This window comes from Cryptomeria japonica, chromosome 11, assembly GCF_030272615.1.
Source record: "Cryptomeria japonica chromosome 11, Sugi_1.0, whole genome shotgun sequence".
In the NCBI taxonomy this organism is placed as follows: domain Eukaryota; kingdom Viridiplantae; phylum Streptophyta; class Pinopsida; order Cupressales; family Cupressaceae; genus Cryptomeria; species Cryptomeria japonica.
In genome coordinates, this window is record NC_081415.1 from 535,628,513 (window position 1) to 535,647,258 (window position 18,746).

At 34.8% G+C, this 18,746-nt stretch overlaps 1 protein-coding gene across 1 annotated transcript in view; it reads right to left on the bottom strand.

Annotated features, from left to right (window-relative positions):
• LOC131066475 (calcium-dependent lipid-binding protein) overlaps positions 1-18,746 on the bottom strand; it is a 154,748-nt gene that overhangs the window by 88,709 nt on the left and 47,293 nt on the right. The window contains exons 2-6 of the mRNA XM_058001244.2: positions 16,217-16,318; positions 15,468-15,518; positions 11,868-11,988; positions 6,759-6,877; positions 6,549-6,647 (exon numbers count right to left, since the gene is read on the bottom strand). Of these exons, the coding sequence (XP_057857227.1) occupies positions 6,549-6,647; positions 6,759-6,877; positions 11,868-11,988; positions 15,468-15,518; positions 16,217-16,318 (492 nt within the window). The remainder of the gene's footprint in view (positions 1-6,548; positions 6,648-6,758; positions 6,878-11,867; positions 11,989-15,467; positions 15,519-16,216; positions 16,319-18,746) is intronic.

Consider the following 18,746-nt stretch of genomic DNA (forward strand, 5'->3'; position numbering starts at 1 on the left):
CACATATTCTACCCAAACTAAATAATAACATCATTACAACTAACCATCATAATTCCTACAAGATCATTTCACTTAGATTACAACACAATTACATTATTGTTTACATCATCCACCTTATAGGCGTGTCCAAAATTACAAGTACACTTGATATATCTATAACATAATCACACTATAAAGAATGTATGATACTATCTCTGATCCACATAGCAAATTAAATCCAAGAGAAGCATCTTGAATAAGAATCGAAACCAATCCAAGCAACAAACAAGTCCAAAATACCCGATGAAAGAAGGCAACTACCACCCGACCATGTGGGACCCGAAGGCCCAGCCCCCGTGTTAGGAGATAGACATATGGCCCACATTCACAGAAGCAAGGGTTAAAACAGTACATGGTACTACCTACATCCACAGGATAACAACAACAAGCAAGGACTACAAAGATGATCAACAAATAACAAGGACAACTCCAGAGGTCTTACGAACTACAACACAAGGGTAGGACACTAGTGCTCACAAGGGGAGAGTGTCAGCACATAGCTTGATATGGGTTGTCCCAATAGGTCTCCATAGACCCTGTCCCCCATCCTGGGTTATCCTAGTAGTCTCTCCCAACCCTCGACCCCCATACAAGACTCATCTGGAACCAACATACCCTTCGTGAAGACAAAGTAGTTGATCTTGCCATTCCAGGACTTCTCATCCCATCTCGAGCCTAAACAAGCACTCAAGCCATGAGTAGGGCATTATCATTATCTTGATTAATGTGAAATGCTACCCAACCCCTATGTTCATTTATTAAGGTTATCACTTATTAAAACAACTCTCCCAATGGGTTGTCTTGGCCCCCATGGAGAGCCACTCTCCCTTATGACACTATGCCTACTTGTTGTGAGGTATTCACACATCGCCCCATCGCAAATGGGGACCCCCACTTTTTTTTATTTCTAGGGTAGTGTTTGAGTCCTTAGCTATTAGCCTTTGCATCTGAAGAGGTATAGAAGGTCAAAAAGTCAGGAGTCAAGTAAATGGCCTTGTGTGAAATGTGAAGTAAGTTTGTAAAGTCTAGATATCATGAGAGTCAATCATGAGTGAAGAAAGATTGCTAGTTAGGGGGTCACTTCAAGTACTCTTCTTGAGGAGCGAACTCCAATTCATGTGCATCCCTTGTAGAGCGAACTTCTTATACCTCTCCTATAGAGCGAAAATTCATCCTAAGACTACAGCATTGCACGATGTTGAAAGAGAGCAAAGGTGAGTCAAGGCCTTCACTTCAGGAGCATGACCTCAAGAGCATACTTCATTATCATCACTTTTGGAGCGAATTCCATTGAAAAGCCTTAGAGTGATTGAATGAAGATAGTGAGCATGGTTTTGATTTGAGATTACCTCTTCTTGAGAGAAAAGCAAACTTCATGAGCTCCATGAGAGGAGAGAATTTTGCATTCATGAGGAAAATTTGACATGTTTTCATGAATGAAGACCTAAAATACTTAAGGATTGAATTGATATAGCAATGAAGTGATTGAGAGGAAAGTTCGTTTTAGCTTGAAATTCACTTCATGACTTGCACTTTTGGATTGAACTTCACGAATTGACAATTTGGAGCGAACTTTAGGAGTTGGTGATTTGGAGCGAACTTCAGGAGCTGGTGATTTGGAGCGAACTTCATGAGTTTGAAAATTGGAGCGAACTTCATGAGTTTGAAAATTGGAGCGAACTTCATGAGTTTTCAATTTGGAGTAAACTTCATGACTTGACAATTTGGAGCGAACTTCATGACTTGGCAATTTGGAGCGAACTTCCTGAGTTGACAATTTGGAGCGAACTTCATGACTTGGCAATTTGGAGCGAACTTCATGACTTGGCAATTTGGAGTGAACTTCATGAGTTGACAATTTGGAGCGAACTTCATGACTTGCATATTTGGAGCAAAATTCATGATTTGGCAATTTGGAGCGAACTTCATGAGTTGAACATTTGGAGCGAACTTCACCTTCAAGCCTTCACGAGCGAGATTGAAGATAGACGAATGAAAGAAATTTGAGAGCACTTACTTCATATTCAAACACTCAAGAGCAAACTTCATGACTTTTCGATTTGGAGCGAACTTCATGAACAGAACATTTGGAGCGAACTTCATGACTTGAGCATTTGGAGCAAACTTCATGAATGAGCACACACGAGTGAATTTCACTTTCAAGCCTTCATGAGCGAAATTGGGAGTAGAGGAACGAAGAGTACTTGATGGCACTTACCTTGAATGAATTCAATTTGAAATGAACTTCACGAACTTCAATTTGAAATGAGCTTCACGAACAATTTGGAGCAAACCTCATGAGTTGACAAATTGGAGCGAACTTCATGTTTGAGAGATTTGGAGCGAACTTCAAGAGTTTGAAAATTGGAGCGAACTTCATGAGTTGAGAATTGGGAGCGAACTTCATGTTAATGCATAAGGAAACATGAAGTTAATGTAAGTCCCCATCAAACATTGATCACCATTCAAGTTAATGCTTAAGGAAACATGAAGTTAATGCAAGTCTTTGAAATACAATATCTTCCATCAAAGAGCACAATAGGGCTCACTCCCATAAGTAAAACAATGAGATAACACCAAGAGACCGATAAGCCGCCATAGACATCCATAAATCAAGCCCATACAGAAAATCTGAACATGATATCTCTGACAATCAGGACCTACGATCAAAAAACAGTCTCTGGAGCCCCTGAAAGACACTTGGGCCAAAACAACGAAGAGGTGCAAAACCCTGACACCTGTTAGTTTAGATTACTTTTAACATTATTGGTCAAGGGGTTGCTTTTTAAAAAATGACAATAAAGAAACAATTTCAATACCAATTATATTAACATTATAGACTTAATGATTTGGTTTAAATAAAAATATTAAGGGACAATTAAAATAAACATTTTCAAATTATATACATATATATAAAATTATAATTAAAAGAATAATTATTTCTTAGAATTCAAACCCCGAGAAAACAATATACCATTATTACCAAAATCTAATTCCTCAACACCAATTATTATTTCTTAGAATTCAAACCCCGAGAAAACAATATACCATTATTACCAAAATCTAATTCCTCGACACCAATTAAACCTTTTAAAATAAAACTAATAATATTACACACACAAACAGTAAATGATATCAAATACTTAATAGTAGTTTAACTAATATTTAATTATGGATACTGGATCACATAGGTAAACATTAAATAGGTTCTACTCCATAAATTTTCAATCAGACCTACTATTGGTTTAATTCCATTGGGTTAATTTAACACAACTTACAAAACCCTTGATATATAAATAATTATATTTCATTTCTTTAAATTTTCATTCAAGCCATAATAAAGAATTTAACCAAAACACTTTAAATATGAACATAAATAAACTAAATTATTTTATATTAAATCCTCACTCAAAATATAAAAAGGAACTTAGCATAACATCTTATTCACAAATAAATTACTCAAATCCTATTTTCACCCAAGATATATATATATATAGGATTTGAGTAATTCATTTGTCAATAAGATGTTATGCTAATATATATATTCTGGAAATGCTTTCTGGTACTTACACAATTGAATAATGATTCTGTGCATAATCTGGACAATAAGGACATACCACCCAAATATAATTTCCCAGTGAAAATAATAAACAAAAAAAACTAAACCCTAACATCTAATTACAACATCCAGAAACTTTATCATACAGAAATAATAATTGCACAAGATAATCCCTAATATCAATAGCAATAATCAACATTATAATAAAATAACTATGGACGGGAACCCTCATATCCATGCATTCATTTGAGAGAACATTATAATATATTGATATATAACACGGGAACCCTAAAATCTAAATCAACCTCCAGAACTATATGGCATAAAGAAATAATTAGCAGCCAAAGACATTACAAGATAGATATATTTATAACTATTGGGCCGGAAACCCTAAGATCAAAACTTGGCCTCAGAACAATATACCATGACAAAATATTAGCCAAAGCACAGTAATTTATTGGCTGGCGAAATGCTTCACTGCCTGGGTGAGAGGGAGTGTTGGCGGCTGGGCGGGTAGAGGCCTGGTGTGAGGTGTGAGGTGTAGGTGCCTACCATGTAATGTCCCCATTGAGGATTCACCTTGATTTAGTCCTAAAACAATAATTCTAACTTAAAGTGAGAATTGTAATGCATTTATAAATATAATTTCATTAATTTTGAAGACATTTTTCTATAATATTTAATCATAATGCTAAGAATAATTTTGGAAGATAGACTTATCTCGATAACTTCCTCTGATTTGTCCATGGGAGATATACCATGACTGAAACAATGATGTCTGCAGATCTCAAAGTGTTGCTCTTGAATCTGGTTATGATTCCTTACACAAGATGATAGACTTTGATGACTTCGTTCTTTAATTAATATCTCACACAACTTTATTTATTTGCTTCATTGATTCGCATTTATTCTCCTTGAATGGTCTGCCTTTCTATATTTATATCTTCTCCAATGTGCTTAATAAATATGCTAAACTATGCTCCATAAATCTGCTATAATCCTCAACTTATATTTCCTTCACAAATTCTTCTTTTGACATAACTTCTATTATATTTTCTTCCTATTATCTGCCCATGACTTAATAACGCTCTGATCTAACCTGATTGATGGTTCGCTGAGTGCAGATCATATGATAAGTCTGATCTTTTTTTACCGAACTGAAATTGTGTTCTTCTATTGATTGTTGCAGGTCTTAATATTTCTCAAAAAAAGTTCTGAATGCCTCTGGAATGAGTATTGATCCTCCTTCAATACCTTTGGCATGGAGTGGTTGCAACATTTGATTGGAATAGACATATCCCTTCCCTAATCGCACCCTTCCATTACCTATACTAATCAACTTGTTATTTAAATCGCACTCCTTCATAAATATTAGTTATTTGCTGATTATAAGATGAATTGATAACTGTTTGACTAATCAATCAGTATGAAGGATGTGTCTCTTCTCTCCATCACATCCCTTTGAGTGAGTAATTAATCGTTGGTTTTCACTCAAACGATAATCTCCCATTGCCAAGTCATCATGATATTAAGCACTAATAGCACATTATGCTCCTCATCTACGAAATGTCATTGACTTAGTTTGACATCAATCTTTCTTTTTATCTGACCGTAAGAACCTCTAGCATATTAGCACCAAAGGACAAATATGGGTAAAGCCATTGTCCATATTGGAATACTCAATTCCACCTATAGCAATCTCCTTTTTGGTATTCTTCTTTAGTGTGCGGTTAGGCTTGATTTTGAACTTCTCGATACTAGTTGGGTCTCACATAGTAATAAGAGATTATAAGTCTTTCATCTCATTTGTGCGATGCTTGAATACGTATGTATCAAGTCTGAATCATTCTACTATTTCCCATCGACATGTGGCCCTTGCTTTTGGACTTTGACAAATCATCATTTACATGGCTGGTAATATATCTTTATTGCTCTTTGATAATGGTTTATACAAACTTGCCTTGTGTTGAATGGTTCACATAATTCCAAACGGAGGAGCATGCTTGGAAAAGGTCTCGATGAACTCCATTTATATTCGTCAACTTGATTGTCTTTGCTTCAGTAGTCGTTACTAAGTGAATAGACGGTGGATGCTTATAAGTTTCAACTTCAATTAAACTTATTTATTCATATTTAATAATAAATGCTAATAAATATTAATTAAGTAAAAATATTTAATAAAATTCAAATAATTATTATATTAATTAATAATAATTATTTCATTTAGGTTTTATATATATAATGATCAGGAAGGGGACATGACATACTACCTTAGCGTGGAGGCTTCCCCACCCCCACGCAGGTGGGAAGACTCCCCATGTTGTGTGGGAGGAGACCACTATACGTGGTCTCCCCCACGCAGGTAGGAGAGCCCCCACCTTGCATGGGAATGCCCACGCAAAGGTGGAGAGCCCCCACCGGGTGTCAAGATGTAACCGTGGCATAAGTACATAGTGATGTCACATCTAGCCACTACATTTGAATTTTTGAGCAATAATGATGACATATAAATCCCAAATTAGAAGTCCATGGTGTGCCATGCATCTCCTGGACATTAAACTCACTAAGTTTGCATCCATATGTGCCACAATGTCTTTTGGTCCTTAGTAAATTCACTAAGTTTGCATCCATATGTGCTACAACTTCTTGTTGTTCCTAAGTAAACTCACCAATTTTCATCCATATGTGCTACAACTTATTTTAGGTGTTTAAAATACCTCTTCTTCTGATAACTAAAACATCTCATTGAACTTAACTCCCTCTAATATCTCCTTCAATTTACTTCCTTCCTATGCTGTGAGCACAAGTTTGAAATTCTTAAAAGTTCACTAGGTGAAGTTTAATCTACAAATGAAGAAGAGCAAATAATAGACAAGATGAATGAGCATTATCGAGCAAGAAATGAGTGTTCTACAAAGAAGATAAACAATGAATGGTTAAAATGTCAAACCTCAGAAAGAAGAGCAACAACAACAGCAGAAATGCAAGGTATTTCTTCAGCAAGTTGAAAGATCACACGCACTACAGTGAAGACCTGAAGGTCTTTTAACTGCAAATTCAAAAAAGGAACATCACCAATTAAATCAACACATTAAATTTGAATACTAATAACTTTTCATAGTGCTTCAAATTCAAATAAAAACAAAACTAAAATACTTGCCTGTATAGGCAATGAGGCAACAAGTGCCTGAACTCCAAGTATTATACTGGGGTCACCACCCCAACGTAAATCTAAATCCAATATGAGTTGACCTTTCTTCAAGCTTTGGATTCGGATACCTATGTCAATCAGAATTTTAATTTGTTGAATTTAAAGAACAAATAATAAAAAAAATATCAACCAAAAATCTTAACACTAATGGTCACTAGAATTTGTTCAATAAGAAATTGCCAGATAAAAAGTACATTCGTTCTCTCAACATTTTTCATAGCGAGTCCACGATGGGATTCCACAGAATACTAGAATCTAGAAATAACCAGTTTGCAATAATTTTATGATTATTTTTTCCAGAAAAACTAAACATGTTTGTGAAGGCTATTCATATGCACATGCCACTCATTGATGAGTTGCATACAGAACACAAACATAAATTAAAAAATAACAAGTATAATTCTCGTAACTGTAATGAGAATTAACCCTACCAAACAGGAAGAGAAAGCCCAAGATTTTCTATTCAATATTTTGTACTCGAAGATAGGGTACTGAAAATACCAATCAAGGAATCTCCAGCATATAGAACAGAATGAAGCACATTTGTACTACCAATAAGCTAAATTACAGCCTTCTGTGTATATTTAAAAAAGGCAAAACAAATTTGAATGGATACAGAGAAAAAGAAGCTCGGTATGCCAGGCAAGTCCATGCTTGACTTCAAATAAACCTTATCACTTTACATTATTTAAGATGAACACATTTGTGCCAGTTTTAAATGTACTGTACTTCATATTATTTACATACAACCAAGAGGCACCAAGGAGAGATATTGCTTACACACAGAATTAATATAAATTGTGCAGAGAAACAAACAAACACTGCTTTTATGGAGATGTAGAGAATTTGAATGTAAGATGAGAAAAGGAAGTCAGGTACACCTGGAAAGTCCATGCTTGGTTTGACAAAAACCCTAATATTGTCAATTATTTGAGATAAACAAATGTATGCTTATTTCATGTTAAACATAATTTGTATTCTTTACATACAGTTGAGAAACATGGCTTCCCATAGAATTAATAAAGATTATGTGTAGACACAAACAAAACAATACTTTTTATCAGGTGGTGGCAAATGTAACTGATGCTAACCATACTTTCTCGTGGTGTGCTCCTCCAGGTACAGAAAGTCAGCATACCAACAACATAAGTGTAATACAGTTAATATATCAATAGCTGCTCAACATTCTAATCAATAAAATCCTGATTTATTTACTTCTCAAGCTGAAAAAAATCCATATTTGTTACTTCTCAAACTCAAACAAGATAATAAACCCAATTAGCTATCATTCTGAACCTATGCCCAAGAAATAAATGAAAAAGAGTCCACCCCAAATGAGATGCTTAAGTTTCTACCACCATCCATCACAGTGTCTCACTCGTGACTGATATGTACCTATGCTTGCTTGGATCCACACAGAACACTAAGATAGTGGTACAGAACCTACTCAAGAACTGATCTGGTATAGATTGCTGCATATAATATATTATATACCATTTCAGATCCAGTTTATGTGAATTCATGAAATATATTACCTATTGATCGGGACTCTCTGATCCATGAATTCTGATTTGTACCAATGACTCGTTCCAGGAACGAATCAAAAGATAACAGCAATTTACAATTATGAGAAACATTGTTGATGGTGGATAAAGCATCCTTGTTCTTATCATTTATTCAAGATGACTTGCATCAGAAAGAAGATAATTTTATCCTTGTAATTTTTTCTGAAAAGTCATGATTGTTTTCAATTTCATTTTACAATTTTACAATTTTGCAAGTTAACTTATGCAAGCACATTGAAGTAAGCTTCCCACCATTCAACTTTTCTTATCTCCAAAGCTGATTAAATGGCTTTTGAGCTGCATTTATCGTTTTAGGACTAATATTTTTGTTGGTAGAAAACAATAATGATGCACCCAAATTTCATTCCCATCTCAATAACATATATTATTTTGAGGATGAACAAAGCAACGATGAAAATGATCAAGAAGATGCGCAAGAAATTCCAACTTCAATAGCTGTGGAAAAAGAGTATATCATTTGTCCTTTTGGAAGAAAAGTGCCATTAAACAAACCCAAGGGAAGTGCACAATTCATTTTATCCAAGATCCTAAATGGAAAAGGGCCAGAGATTTAAGTGCATGCTATGAAATGATTAAGCCAGTATCACATACTCCTGTGTGAGAGATCATTTTTTCAGTATTAAACCTACTCAGAGCAAGGGAATAAGGCTTTGTCCAAAAATAATTGCAAAAGAATTAACAAAAAAATTAGTTTCAAGTTGCGAAAGCAGAGAGAAACTAATGAGCAACCTATAATTTTGGTTCTAATGGCCAGAAGCAAGGTGCTCTAATTTTCCATTTTTAAATGTCAAACATGTATCCTAAAAGAAAGCACACTTAACACAAAATGATGTTTATCATACTCAATGCACCTAAAGGATACACATGCCCTCGCCATGAAAAGGAAAGACTCATCTCACTAAATAAGGATAGGGAAAAAGGTGCAAGGCCCTTGAACAATTTAAGAACACATGAAAACAATAAGTTATTTGTTGTGTCTAATGAATGGACTTATAAAAAGAGAAAAGCCTTTAATTGATATACTTAACATTTAACATGATTAGAACCAAGTTTGTGGATGACCAGGAATTTTTAGCTATGGAGAAAATTCAGTAGAACATTTTGGCCTTCTATGATTCTTTTAGTGACAAAGGGCATTTCAATATACTACAGAATACAGATGATAATAGAAAATGCAACAAAGGGATTTTGATATGAAGAAAATTCAGTAGAACATTTTGGCCTTCTATGATTCTTTTAGTGACAAAGGACATTTCAATATACTACAGAATACAGATGATAATAGAAAATGCAACAAAGGGATAACAATTCTCTTGTTGTCCATGTCGGTTTCACATTAGACCATAGTTCAAAAACCAGAACTTGGCAACTACTCAGTTGACCCCAAAAACTTCAAAAACTCAGACTCGACAGTAACTCAGGACATTGTTTGAACACTAAAAATTCTTCAAAAACATACATAGTGCTGATATTTGGGAACATATTACTGATTTACTTCATATATAGATCAAAATTAGAGTTCAATACACATCATAGACCAACATTAACTTCAAGCTTCAACAATAAAAAATTACAAATTATGGTTTCAATGTTTATAGTCCTATAAATTCCTTCTAGGACTAAAACTCAAAAAAAAGGTTGGCATTGTCTAAGCGTCCTCAAACTGGATGGTCCTGATGCAGCTTCTTGTTGAGAACAATATCATCCTCAAGAAAAGTGTACTGTGAATGCAATAAACTCCCCACCGATGGCTCACCTTCTTTCACCTCATAGGTTGCCAGTGCCACTTCCGCTTGCCATTTCACTTCTTGCCTCTCCAAATCAGCCATATCATCCTCAATTATCAACAGTCCACATCATCAACACAAAAATTGAAGTGAAGGCACAAACTAAAAAAGTAAAACTGCATTACAATGATAGAGAAGAATTGTAGTTGTTGTGTAAGGATTTATGTTGTTGTGTAACAAGTCTACAGTTGTTGTGCAACAATTCTTAGTCATTGCATAACAAATCTCCAAATGGTGTGGAACGGTTTTCAATTGTCATGTTACAGTTTTTTTGTTGTTCCAAAAGGGTTCTTAGTTGTTCTTCAACAAGTCAGTCACAAAAATGGCTAAAGTTCTCAGTGTGTGGAAGCCATTTGTAGGGATTTCAACAGTGATGGTTTTTGGCTGAAGCTTCTTTTTTTTTCAAAGCGCCCATATTTCAAGGGTTGATGCTCAGACTGTTGTTGATTTTTTTTATTTTTTTTATATATTAGGGAGTGGACACACAATTAACTTCTCAAAAAAACAACAAATAATAAATAAAACACAAACAAAACAGAAATCCATGGCAGCCTAGCACAAAACATTTAGAATGAACGCAAAGGAAAAAAGGCTAGAAATGTGTTACAATTACATACCTTTGAGATGTCACCGAATAAGAACTGAAATGAACACTCAAATGCTACAGTTTTATTATCCACAGCTAGTGTTGGAATTTGGTTAAGGGTTAATGTCTGGGATTGTTCTAGAGCAAAGCTAGAACTTCGAAATCATGGCTTTTTTGCTAGCTCAAAAGCCAACAAAAAATTAACATGCTTGAAATGAATTCAGTCTTGCTGAATAACTACTGAGACTACAAACAGATGGGTCAGCCTTAGCAAGTACAATACAGTATCTGGAAAGATGGCTACCTAATTTTATTAATAGTTTATATTGCTGACTTGTCCAAACCACAAAGCTTATTCCTGAATTGATAACAATGAATATTAGAGATTCAGAAAAAAAATCAGGATTTACAAGGAGCAACAGTAGAGGTCCAACAGAACAAGCATTTGCAGCAAAGGTTTGCCAGAGGGAAGGACATGCTCAAAAGATGTCCCTGGCATCAAGAAATGAAAGGGAGAAAGTAATCAGCTTTTTAGACGATCTTGAATGTAATTTCACTGTACAAAATTTTGTTAGTCCTGAAATCTATGGCTCTTTCAGGGTCTTTGAGTCCTGTTGAAGACCAAGTTTTGTTTTAATTACTATACTCAGTCTAGCTTAGTATGATAAGTGATCCTAATCTATAATACTCCCGTTATTTTATTAGAAACACAAAACGATTCCAAGAGTCCAATAAACATGTGTGCACCTTATGACTTATCTTGCATTCCATCGTTTACATTTTTGTATTATTGTGTATCAAGAAATCAAAATGTAAACTACATTTATATGGAAAGTTGGAACTTAAGACAATTTGAAATATTAATGAGATTAACAAAAAGATACTATTGCAACCGTTTTAATTGCATGCATATGTAACAAGGGTATCCAATATATTGAGTTATTTAATGCTAAAAGGAAGAGGTAATACACAACGTGCTATCGCACACAGATCAGCCATTCATTTGGTGGAGATTCAAATTTTCATCAATGATAATGTACCTACATAAGCAAATATGCATTTTCAGGGAATACCTTTGAAAGTCCTGCTGAAAGCTCACCTTCAATTTTTGGAGCTACATTCCCAAGAAAAAGCTTGTTGAATTTTAATGCTGATATTCCTGGAGGACGATACTGTTCCAAGAGTGGTTCCACAGATTCCCTAATCACCATTTCTGCTGCCTATAATGGAAAAAAATTCAAACAGGAAACCTTTTAAGAGATCAAGCTACATAAGAAAACATAAATGATTTCCATGTGGAAACCTCCTTTATTATAGTTCAAAAGATGATAACATTCATAAATTCTTATATAAACAAAACAGATTAAAATATCAGCAAGATTGCTTGACATGCATAAATTAGCAACCTTACAAGGCTTTTAACAAATGGTTAACAAAGATAACACAATGCTGGGACAAAACTAGAAAACTTGAGAAGACACTCTCATATTGATAACATTATGCTCAATTAATCAAACCTTAATCATCTAACATGTATTGTAAGAGCCACAGGCATATGTGCCCTGTTTGCGATTTACTTTTGATATTATCATTATCATCAATGATGTTTTATATTGTCATTGGATGTTTGATTGAGTATTTTGGATAAATATGACCATATGTATGAACATCTAGCAGTGTTTCAGCTTCCCTGTTTGTACTTTAAAATATTATATGTTAATTATGATTATATTTCTGACTCAGCATTATGGATTATTGATTGCACGTCTTTTATACCTCGACCATGCTAGTTGTAGATGATTTTCAATTAGATGTAATTATCTGATATCAACTTATAGACATAATGATATTATCATGTCGGTTGTTTGTATGTTGTGCTTTGATTATCCTTGCATTATGCAAATACGCCTGACATTTTAACTGAGTGTTCAGGCACAGGGTCCCCAACAGTGATTAATCTGGAGACAATCAGTTTGGATAAATATGTTATGTTTGAATTCCCTATCTCATTCAATTATAAGTTGTGAGATGAGCCCTGTGTAACCTCCTACAAATCCTTGATCCAAATAAAGGTCAATTCTAGACTCCAATTATTTTCAGAAAATCGAGTTTAAACTAGGACTATGGCAAAAAAATCCTGAAATCATTATGTAACTTGCAAAAATTGATATCCTTGTTGTTGTTCTCTAAAGAGTATTGATATCCTTGTTGTTGTGCTCTAAAGAGTATCTTTATATTTTAATATTTGATGAAAAATGGCATTCCCTCATGGTTTATTTGGAAGTGTGTATATTTCTTGAAGTTTTTCGAAAATATGATCTTTGAAATTTAGACCACATTTGTTCATTGTACTTTGGGAGTGAATTGTTCTCCCATGGAATTGAGCTTGTTTGTGACGTAGCAACATGTGTCATTGTTTGTGTCTCATTTTCCATGTCAAGGCCATTTTGTGTATGTTGCACTTTTTGGCTTTTAGGAATGAGATCTAGAGTATTAGTGGAGTGGATTCTCACTACCCACCCAGTTTAAATGGAACCATGGGATGAGGATTGCAAGAGGATAAAACATGGGGACTCAAACATGAATAGGCTGGCAAGAGGATTGTACTAACATGGGGATAATTAGGGTTTAAGCCACATCTAGAACTGAACATCCTATTGAGGGTTTGTGGAACAATCGTGTAGGGTATTATCACGATCCTATCATGGTTGTTGAATGTCATTGAGGATCTTCTATTATATATGAGAGCACACTCATCAACTCCACATGGTCGTAATCTTGTTGTACTAACACCCCACCTTGTAGCCTATTCCTTCTTGTTTCATCCACTCATTCACATCCCATTTATGTTAGTGAATTCCATGTGTGTGCATCTAGTGATGTTTGTAGAGCCTTCATCTATGCTTTAGTTTGTGATCTGCATATGAAATGTGAATGACTTGAGTGATTGTTAACTGTCTTGTTTCGTGCATGTCACTGGACTACCCAGTTAATGGCCTCATAGTTTAGAGGGGTAGGGCTTAAGGTTCCACATGGCTAGGTGGTGTTGATCACCAACGGGATCAGATTCTTGGAGATGTACATTGGAGAGCATGCAAGGCTCTTGTAGCATCTTAATAGTTGTAGCTGTCCATTGTTTGTTTCTTGGAAAAAATTGAAAGCGGAAACTTACGATCCTTGATTTACGTGATAAATTGTATATTATTGAACTTAATTGTATTGACATCAGACCATCCATATTTGGAATGAGATCCATTACATTGTAACAAGTCATCATTGGGATTTACATCTCAGCTTGTGATGATTTATTATGATGCAATAAGTCCTAATTTTAAGATATGTACACATAGTTTGCATTGGAAGTTGAAATGATACTTGTTGCGTATGTCATGTTTTTTATATGATGCAATGATTAAATTAGAATTCGATAGTATGATGTATATTCAGTGCTGTAGATAAAAGTTTCAATTGTTCATGTATGTTTCCTTTCACATTGTTCATAAGGGAACAATTGCTTTTGAATTATAGCATGATTTTGGTTAAAGATGAATTTATGGTTTCCATGGTTTTTAGACATGGCAAATCAAACCATAAGCATATAAGAAATGATTGTTTCAAACTATTTTATAACATTTTTAAAAAAAGAACGCAATGGCATGTTTTCTATTCACCCTTTATGGCTTGCCTTGCCTTAGCAATGCTCCAGTTTTCAGACATTTGTACTCTGTACTTGTTTTATGGTTTGTCACTTAGTTATGTTGTCATTTAAAATAGTCGGCTTGTAGGGGATCCCAACACCTCCTTCAAAGTTGAAAACAGTGTCTCTAGGAGTCCTATCGTCCAAACCAAAGTATTCCAACAATCCAAAATCTCCTATTTGACCAACACCAAGTTCAAGATAGTCAGGGGCGAGTCCATAACTGCCTGGGCAGTTCCAAACTGGCAAAGGGGGCAATTTCATCCAGTAGGGCTGACCCTAAGATATTGGGTAGTTGTCATGAATGTCTATCTTGATTTAATGGTATTTTATGTCCTTTGTCAGTTATTCTTCCTTTTGTGTTGTAAGTCGTGTCTCAAGAGGAAATGGATAGCCTCTTGAAAGACAAGGTCAAGATGATCACTCTCCCTACTGTTTGACTTCCTATTTTTTCATACCTTGTGGTTTGGATGTCATGTCCACATCATTTGTGATCTGTGAATGTGCTTTTGGTTTCTTTTGTGGGATGGAACAATGCTCAAGTTTCCTTGGACTGGTAAATGGAGGTCCATTCTCATTCGTCCTTATCTATTTGTGAGAGATGGGGTTAGTGGTCTTACACCCACTTCACTGTGGTTAGAGGAAAATCTTCCCTCTTGTACAGCCATGCTTCGCTCTCGTATAGTCATCGTTTGTGCATGGACAGCATGCTCTACGAGTGTCATTGTGTTCTGTCATGATATCTCTAGTGTGTAGCTATGCTGCGACACATTTGTTTTATAATGGCATTGCAAAAAAAAATTTGTTCACCCATTTGTTAACTATTAATTTCTACAACAAAAGCTTGGGGAAGTACAAGTTTGCTTAAGCGGAACTAGTAGGAAAAGACATCTGAATGCCTAGAAGTTCTTTGCAATTTACATAAGTTTCTAATCAATCAAAAAATAGCAACTGTGTTGTGATAATTTAGTGGAAAAGAAAAGGTATGCAAGAGAGACTTACATCTGCCACAGAAGGCCACATTTTGCTTAATTGTTTGTTAAGCCACTTTACCTGCAACACCCAATATAAACAATAAAGGTCTTTCTATTGATAGCTAGATAAAAGAAAACATAGGCTAAATAATTAAATCTTGTTCTTGTAGTCAAGTTGAAAAAAAATTATAAATATTTAAATAGGACTATTTATATATAAATGCTAGGCTATTTAACAGCTTAAAGTCAAGATCAGTCGCATTTATCTTCACAAGAGTTGTAAATACAAAGCCATTGTGAAGCACTTCCTAAGATGATGTTTCAAAAAAATCAAATTCATGCAAAATCTTAATAAGGATGAAATAAACAACAGCACAAGTTTTACTCCTGACTGCACAATGATTGCTAGCATGCATAACATGATAAACTCCCTAGAAACACAAATCCAGTATCTAATCAAAAGTTAGATGATGCAATGACCCTCATAAATAAAACACGGCCACTTACATAGAAACTCAAAAACCTATAGATATTGACTTATAAGTTAATCTTGCCAAACAAAATAGAATCTCAACACATATTAGTCACACCAACAGCATAATCAATCAATTTCCAACATGGTAAACTTAAATAAGTCAATCCAGAAGGGAATCAAACTGAAAAGTTTTAGATCATCCAGGCTCCAAATCCAATAAACACTTTCCTGATACACAAACTCAAGGGCATCCAATGCCATTCCTCAAAGTCATGCTAGAACTGCAAGAGTGATAAAGTCACCTGCTCATATAATGGAAATGATATCCACTCTGGATAGTTGTCACCACAAAGTCTTTTCAAATCATCCCTGTTAAGCCCACCAAGAAGTGCAACATCTACAGCCTGTAAAATAATTGAATTAAACTTCTACAAACTAAAATAATTGCATGTAGAAAGGAAAAGAGTAAATACACATTAATCCATTGTTCTAACATAAGCCAATTCCAAAACAGTACTTGCAAAGGTTGCTTAGACATGTTTCATTCACAAGGCACTGCTTAAAAAATCCGTTTTTTAAGGAAATAACATCAACAAATAGTATAAGCTGGTGACTTGAACCATGAAAAACTGTGTTGCTGAATTTGAATCAGCAGAAAGGTTCTCTTAAGTACATTTCTTATTGATTGTAACTTCTTACATTATTGTATTGAAACTAAAATATTAATTGCTGATCATACTCGTCTTGTATTATGTTGTAGATATTCATAACAATTATCCCTACAACATTTTCGTGACAGAAAATAATTCATTGCCAGAAATTTGGACAGTCAAACACTGTTTTAATTTAAAATTTGGTATGTACCATCTAGAACGAAGAGGACAAAACCACCGGCTTGTAAAACCATTCCTATAGAAGGGGAGTGAAAACCAGCATGGAATATGGAATGGAAAAAAAGAGTAGGACAAAATATCATAGTTATAAAATTGGATTTGGCAATTACTTGGCTTAGAGAAAAAGAATAAAACTCAAAACTCCAGAAAATTTTGGCAGATTTATTGAACATTAAAGAAATATACATTTTTTGTAAGATATTCTTCAAAAATACACATTACTGAATTTATGGAGCATGTTACTGATTTCCTGCATGTTACTGATTTCCTTCATATTTAAATCAAAATCAAAGTCCAATACTGTAATGTCCCCTACTAGGAAGCTGCCAATTTCCCTAAATCAACACCCATTACTTAATATTATCATGCCTTAAATTAATTTTAAAACTAGATAATCATATTTATTCATAGTACAATTCACAGTGGCTATATTCAAGCCCCAATTCTTACTTCCTTTCTAATCCTCAACCCTAGATGGGGATTTATTTGTCTAGGGCGCAATGACACCACCTCCATAATTGGGCCCAAGTTTCAGGAACATTTGTCTAGACCACCCTCGGGGCTCACCTAGGACAAGTGTAATGTCCCCATTTTTGCGCCTCCCTAAGCATCATTTATTATCAGAGGTTAGCCTATTATCAGTGGTCCCCGTAGGCTAATGTGGTGATTAGGGGGCCCTTTGAGGGTGATTCAAGATTACTCAGCTGACTCTTTGGGTGTCTATTTCAGTACTCTCCATCTCCATGCATCAGTTTATTTGTATTTTGCCTTCCAGAGGTCTTTCAAGCTCCATTTATAATTTTATACACACTATTTTTAGCAATTCACTTAGACTTTTGGGTCCAAACTTACTATTTATAGTAAGTCACAGGATTAACAGTGGGCATCATGGTTATATCTGGAAAGTTGGTAGAATTGGTTTCATGAATTGGTATTTGGCATTTATCAAGGTGTAATGATTTGATCTAATTTATTAAAGTCTTATCAAGCATCAGCTTTAATAATATTAAATTATATTGACTTTATGTTGTGACGTTATAAGGAGGTCATACTGTTTATTTAAAAAGTCATTTCATAAAATAATGATTCATAAGCCAAAAGTGGGTGCCAACTTTGGAGAATTTAATGACATATCAAAAGTTAATAAATCAAATGATTAAAAAGGCCAGGCGGTGCGTGGGTTTTGGAGAAATATAAAAGCTCATTTGAGAGCTTTATTATTCATTCTTGATTACACATTTTATGAGAAGAGCTGAAACAAGGGTTTGCTGGGTGGTGGAAACCATAGCTTTTTGAGGACAAAACCCCTCAAAGAGAACAGTGTTTGCAGGTGTGAAAGATCACCAAAGAGCAGTCAGTGGATAATCTCATCCAGAGATTATACTTGAGCTTATTGCAGGTATTTGACATTGAGAAGGAGCTGAAAAAGGTATTTTATTTGTAGGCTTACAGCTGCTAGGGTTTGGAGAAACTTGGAAGAGATTTGCAAGCAAAATTTTGATATTTGAGATTTTGTGAGATATTGAAGATTCAACCAAGAGGGTTTCATGACAGAATTATGTCAATCATTTTGATATATTTGATGAGGGATTTGTTGCCGGTTTAAGCTTGCATTGCTGGGGATATTTTGATAATTTGGTGATCAAAACATTTGATAATAATTTTCTGCATAGAGGTGACCAGTTTGAGGAGTTCTTGGAAGCATTTGATGAAGGTTCCAGGTTTATATCAGCTAGGAGATAATTTATTAAGTTATTGGTGATTGGTATTTGTGAAGATTGAAGAGGAAATCAACATTTCAGTCCAAGCGCACCTAGGGTTTGAAGGCATAATCAATATTGAAGATTTGTGAGAGATTTCCCAAATTCTTTCCAATTGTTCATTTGCTGATTTGTAATTATTGGCTATAAGGCTACAGTCGTACCTCTTCCGGCTGAAG